This window comes from Alosa alosa, chromosome 11 (assembly GCF_017589495.1).
Source record: "Alosa alosa isolate M-15738 ecotype Scorff River chromosome 11, AALO_Geno_1.1, whole genome shotgun sequence".
In the NCBI taxonomy this organism is placed as follows: domain Eukaryota; kingdom Metazoa; phylum Chordata; class Actinopteri; order Clupeiformes; family Clupeidae; genus Alosa; species Alosa alosa.
This window is the reverse complement of record NC_063199.1, coordinates 29,465,241-29,471,797: the sequence shown is the minus strand read 5'-3', so window position 1 is coordinate 29,471,797 and position 6,557 is coordinate 29,465,241. Positions and strand designations below refer to the sequence as shown.

General features: G+C 38.9%; 1 protein-coding gene across 1 annotated transcript; it reads right to left on the bottom strand.

Annotated features, from left to right (window-relative positions):
* Window positions 1-1,015: 1,015 nt before the first annotated feature.
* On the bottom strand, window positions 1,016-5,538 carry LOC125302829. Its single transcript, XM_048256148.1, has 6 exons — window positions 5,383-5,538; window positions 3,741-3,877; window positions 3,235-3,328; window positions 2,363-2,537; window positions 1,638-1,762; window positions 1,016-1,330 (listed from the first exon to the last, which is right to left on the bottom strand). The coding sequence occupies exons 1-6, from the start codon at window positions 5,536-5,538 to the stop codon at window positions 1,016-1,018; spliced, it is 1,002 nt and encodes a 333-aa protein (XP_048112105.1).
* Between the last annotated feature and the right edge of the window lie 1,019 nt (window positions 5,539-6,557).

Sequence of the window (6,557 nt, the reverse complement as noted above, 5' to 3'; positions counted from 1 at the left end):
TTAAATTTGGGTGGCAAATTTCTTAAGATAAAGTAAAGGCAGCCTAATTTATGTATTGAATGTTTTGATCCAAGGGGGTTTGCCGTCTCAAAATCATCATAATACAATTGTATTTGCAGAGCATTTTTATGTTTACTGAATAGTGTGTGTTTCTTGAAGTAACTTCCATCTTTGAAATCTTCATAAGTGTGTGGGCGTGTTGTGGTGCCTGCTAAGACCTGTTCACAAATATCAGAGTTGCAGAACATGAACTTCAGTGTCTCTAATATAGGTATGTAAACAAAAGTGTCTCTAACTTGAACTTGGTCATACGTTCCCAGAGTCTTGTTTCGACGGCTATCAAACCGAACTCCTAAGGTAAGTTCAAGTGGTTCAACAGCTCCCCATTTCTCTCTGAAATACTTAACCCTTTTTGACTCTGAATTTAAAAAAGAGAAAGGGTTTTCGAAATGTTCAAAGCTTTGTTCAACTTTCTTTGACCACGGACTGTTTGATGGTACAACTGACAAAGCACTGTTTCAAATGATCATGCATCTCTGTTGTAAATTCTTCAAGATCACCAACAACAGCTGAGACCAAATTATTAGAAGCACCACTACCCTGAAGTTTTGCAATTATGGAAGCACACACACTATTGAGGCGTTCAGTCGAAGGAACAGAGCTCCTATTCTCGGATTCATCTCTTGTTGAAATTGAATTATTTACTTCTGGCAAGTCTGTCTCCATTTGCTCAGAAATGTTCTCACTAGGAGGGGAATTGTGACTACAGTCTGCACTAGTGTTGTTAGCTTCATGTGTATTTTCCAAATGTTTCCTAAAACCTGAATAAGTGTGAAACTGCTTACGGCATGTTTCTTGAGAACACATTAATCTTTGCTTTGAGGTAGGATAGAAACCATGTTTAAATTTCAAATGGGATATCAACGCCTGACTGGTTCCATGCAATTCTTGACATCTAAAACATTTCATCATCGTTAAGGTTAAGCAAAAGTAAAAAAAAAAAACTAAAAAAAAACTAGTTCAACAGCTTTGCACGGAATTCTCTGACCCTTGGTGATTCTTTAGTTTTTCCAATGTCAATGTTGTATACAGTTGTCTGCACAAATGTGTAGAAGTTGTTAAGTGTGTCGTCATATGCCAGATTGAAAACAAAGTGCAATTTAAAAAGTTCATCAAATGCACCCACTGCACTTGCTGCCTCACAAGGAATCAGCTTTTTGTCCAAGGCAATGTAGAACTGGTCGGTCCGATTTTGGTTTCTTCCGACAGCAAGGAGGTATGGATGGTGGTGATCACGTTTGCCAAGAGCCTCTTCAAAACTGCAACAGGACTGAACACAAGAAGAAAAAAAAGTTACAAATTCACTATAATCCAATATAAAGTACAGTATCCAATAAAAACCACTGAGCCAGAACCATTTCAATAGCTAAATACAGCAAATGCTTTGCCTAAATTCAACACAAAAAACCAACATTTTGTGTCAAATAGAGCAGGAAATGATTAATGCAGTTCTCAAAACAAACAACAAAAAACAATCCCTTCACAACAAGTGTCATGAAATGATGAAAACACACTTATTGTTAAAATCTAGTGCTAATGTTATGGTCAGTCAAACATGACAGTGCCAAATGTATTACCTTGTGATAAACAACAAGCCTTTCGGACGCAGCATCTGCACTGATCTTCGCAGCTTTCTTGCCGATAGGTTGAGGTGGGAGGAGGTGTACTAAGAGCAGTAGAGTAGCTATATCGGAGTCCCATTCTAAGGAGAAAGATAATCAAGTCCGTTTCAACAATTAACCCAAAGTTGAGAGATTGTGTAAAACATCAATGAAAACAAAACACCATGATTTTCAAAACATTCAAACCATATACTGATTGAGAATAGTGCAAGCATCGTATCATTTGTTCAAAAGGGGCCAATGCATTGTTCTTCTGGGATATGCCCAACCATAGAAAGTGTGCATGCCCATAGCAAGTGTGATCAGCGTTAAAATCACCAGTGGGCGAGAGTGCCATGTGAGGTTACCACAGACATTTGATTCCACATCTCAGAAAAGTTGTTAGGACTGGGGCAACAAAAGTTGAATAATGCTTAAGACAGGACAAGGAAATACATTTCACAGATATTAAGGTAAACTGGCAACCTAGTTTTGTATGAGCACAGGACAACAGATGCATATCCCCCAAAAGAATGAAAAGTTCTTTCATTTTATTTTATTACCCATTAACAATCTGGCTTGTATGTTTTAAAAATAATTTAATTTTGTTTTTATTTACGGTTTACTCAATGTCCCGCCTTTTTTGGAATTGCTGTTGTATGGTTTTGTTTGATACTACTATGAAATATAAATCTGCTTACCAGCACTGGGTTCAGTGTCTTGGTTCTCTGCAGACATCAAAAGGTGGCGTACAGTGGGAGTCTGAGTTAAGCATCTTGCTTCCTCAATGATTTTGCATTTGAAGGTAGAGTCCCACTTCTCTAATAACTTGGAGGATGTATCCTCTCCAAACAGGAGTGTGACATCTTGATTTATCTGAGGGAAATCAAAAGAAAAATTTCAGTCATGAGGTAATTACAAACATATATCCAAAAACATAATATGCACATATTAGCAGATACACTTACCAATCCTTTCACATCCAGAAATCTTGGATACGTTTTCAGGACTTCAGTGGTCATCTCTGGATTATGGACAAGCTCATGACGATGCTGAAAGGTCTCCCTCATCTTGCTGTGGATCACTGAATCATCACTGGAATATGAAAGTAACGATATGGCTTCTCTGACCGCATCACCATCTGCCTGTTGCTCTGCTGTGATACTCCTCTTTAGGCTGGGACCTCCCAGCAAGGCTCCATGGGGGCTGTTCCCGACCGAACGCTTTGTAACTTTTCTCTGCACAGTTTTTAGGCGCCATGCCAGGTAGCCAGTTCCACTTGCACCATCATAGAAGTGTTCCTGTGAAATAATGTAGATCAGGTCTATCAAAAATCAATTGTTAACCATACCTTCGATCATTATACAAGAGACTTTCTAACGAGGAGACACCGTACTCAAAAAATCCTCCATAGAAATGCATGGGGTTAGTTTGTAACGTTATCTACACATCACACCCCTTAGATGCCCGATAAGTACCCAAAAATCGTTGGAATATGGCCGCCAAGTGGAGGGACTTGCCTAAAAGGACTTTGATTATGGTATTTACAATTGTATAATATGAGAAATCTTACATAGCCTTTGGTGGAGAAAGGATCCCTGAGATTTGGGAAAAGGGTCACAATGCCAAGTCCGTATTTTTCTCTTTGCATGCGAACTGGGACCCTCCTATAGGTAGTTGGAAAATGCATACAGACAAACATAAGCAACAAAATAGAAGAGTATTTACACATTGAATGCACAGCCATTACAAAGCATGTGACCACAATCAACATAGACAGTTTTACCATAACATTTTAACTCATAAGCACAACAATATTACTTATGCCATATTGAGTGAGGCCCTAACAGAGTATTTTCATTTAATCAGAACATTCACCCAAATCATTCACTTAATTTCATTACTCGTGACTGCATGACGTAACAACTGCTAAACTGAGTTGAAGGGATGTGCTAGGACATTACACCTTGACCAACACATTTTCTGCAGGAAACCCTGGAATGCATTATAGAAACAAGTATAGTTTTTGGATAGTTTACTCTTTTTGGCCTATTGTGATTTATTCAAAGGAAAACTTACCCATGTTTCTCAACCATATGGCTGACCAATATGTTGACGAGATGTCGTCTTGTGCTGTGTGTTAAGGTCTTTGTTCTTCTATACTCCTCCATTATATCTTGACCGCCAGCATGCATCTCCAGGGCCTCCTGGACTATCTATCATTGAAAGTTAAACAACAAGCAAAATGATGAGCATGTGAACACAGAACGTAACACAACTTAGATTCAGATGCAGACTCAAAGATGAAGTGTTTGGTGTAGAATAATGTGTTGGCGTAAAATCTGAAAAGGAAACAATTCCTATTCAAGTTTCAATTATATGGATGCAGACATAAAATACATCTCAGTTCATCACACAAACTACTCACTACCACACATGCAAATACAGTAACAAGCAACCTGGCAGAAGGTTCCCAGGCTTTCATATCAGACAAAAACGATATATTATACGATATACATGGCAGCCTCTTGCGTTAATAATATAGATCACAATATATAAATTATAATAGAACCATTTTAGAAAAGGTTACATAGACCCTAAGGAAAACCAAACTGCTAAGTTTATTTTTTAAAAAGCTAGAAAGAAACGTATGTTGTGATCTGTCAGTGGTAGGACGACTGAATACTGTACCTCAAATTCAGAGCCTACATGATATTCTGAGGAAACCGATCACAGTAGCAAGAAATTAAAATCTCTATCATTTATTTCATATATGTGACCCTGCAAGGCGAAACCAGTCGTTTTGGTAAAATGTACAAAATGAAGTTAATGTGCTCACATGAACGACCATTGACTAAGCTTTCCAACGATATGTATATTGAGGGTATTGCAAAAAGTATCGCCAAGATAACCGCATCCAAAGTTGGCATGGTTCTCCTGTCACAATACGCCAGAAGAGGAGAAAATCACCTTAGTAAATTGTGAGGACACAGCTATTATTAGCCTTACGGTAGTGTGACTTTGAAGCAGATGACTGCCTATGTCCAGTTTTATCAGAGTGAGTGTCTTTCTTCCCCCTAGTTAATACCTGGTACGGTCATAAGGTGTTACTATAGAATATAATTAATATATTTCAGGAGAAGTAAGGGGAGAAGAAGTTCTATGTACACAGATTGTGTAGGCTATAGGCCCACTTTTAAAATGTGCTACTCCTACGACAATGGAAAACTTCTCCTAGTCCATAAAAATGACGCCAGGATATTTCTAAAACTTTGTGCTTTTGACCGTTCGTGCCCTGAAAGGCAAATCTTTCACATTCATATTCGGTTACATCTGCCAAGAACGAAAGAAAGCTAAGAGTAACGAGTAGCCTAATGAGTAGGCTACAATTTAGCTCTATCGTAAAACCTTATAGCAGCGTGGACATTCCTACATAGTACGGAACGTACCTAACGGCACTACACGGTTCAGCACGGCACATAGAATAGGGCCACATTTACCATCTTAGCATAGCCTAGGATGGTGCACTCCGTTTGCAAACAGCCAAAAAAAAAGCTCACCGAAAAAGAAGGGTTCACTGGCCTGTTCTTCTTCAGTGAGTTTTTTGCAAACGGAGTGCATTACCACCATCTGCTGGACTGAGGTGTAATGGCAAGTGTACCCCTCAGCCTCGTAATGGCCACAGGGTGAATAAGGCGAATAGTAATATCCCTTATAGTACCTTCACATCCCTCATCTTTGGCCAACAGACAGACATTTGGGTTAGCCTCAGGAAGTCATGGATCACTTCATCATCAATCACAGTGTCCGAATCATCAAAGAACTGCAGGTCAGTAGATGGAGGGATCCCAAACTTGTTCTTGACTGAAAAAGACATGATAACATTAGATCCCATCAATTCATTACTTCTGTGAACATTAAGAAAGGCCGTCTCAACCTAAAAGCATAAGTGTGCAACCAAAAGTTGTTCATTATATTTCTTCCTAGTTTTACCACTGAGCTCTCCTTACAACAGTATTCCAATATTACACAATTGTAAATACCATTCTTAAGCTTTTGGATGGATACCAGTGCAATGCTATGCACACAATGGGCCATTGTTTGGTCACATGGTGTAATGCTGGTAAGGTGGTGGCTGGCTAACTATACATGTATAGCAAAGTTAACAGCTGCAAGGTGCACTTGATTTAACCATGACTTCAAAGCAGTTACATTCAAGTCAAAAGCAGAACTTTGGTTGAATTGCAATGTCAAATTCAATTTAATTTTCATATTAAATGAGTGATTTTATTCAAGAAAATGAATACATGGTCTCATAAAGGCTCACCTTCTTCAATGAAACTTAGGAATGAAAACCCAGGCTGCAGTTTTAGATATTTTCTTTGTTGATGGTATTGAACTTTGAGGAGCATTGTGCATATCCTGTTGATAAATAAATCAAAAACCCATGATTTCATTGGTGCAAGATTCCACGTTAATTTGCAATTTGATCAAAGTATCATCAATGTCTCTACACAGCATTGAGAATATTCTTCATGTACACCGTTTACTAAACAGAAAGGTTTTGGACAACTCACTCCTTGACTAGCAAGATGGCGACGAGTAAAGAAAAACCAAGTGAGTTGTTCGAAACACGTGTACGCAAACAATGTTCACATGCTGGAGTTCAGAGACACTGATGATACTTCGATCGAAAATTTCATGTTGTGTCGAGCCTTCTTAGTGTTTACAAATTAGCGATTTTGACGTCATCAGGCATCAGACACACCACACCGTGACATCTCGTCGGCGGTAGCTTTCCACATAAACGGAAAACTACCGCCGACGGCACCCAACTTTGTCAGAGGTTGCGTGGTTGCTACTAACGTTAAAGCCAGGGAAATGTGGCGGCAATGG

Bases quoted from the DNA above. Each gene is read 5' to 3' on its own strand.
- LOC125302829 (XM_048256148.1), bottom strand. From the start codon at position 5,538: ATGTCTTTTTCAGTCAAGAACAAGTTTGGGATCCCTCCATCTACTGAC. The intron at 2,538-3,234 runs GTAAGATTTCTC...GATTTCCCTCAG, and splicing joins CTTTCTCCACCAAAGGCTAT to ATAAATCAAGATGTCACACT. The intron at 1,763-2,362 runs GTAAGCAGATTT...CTTTCTCCTTAG, and splicing joins AGACACTGAACCCAGTGCTG to AATGGGACTCCGATATAGCT.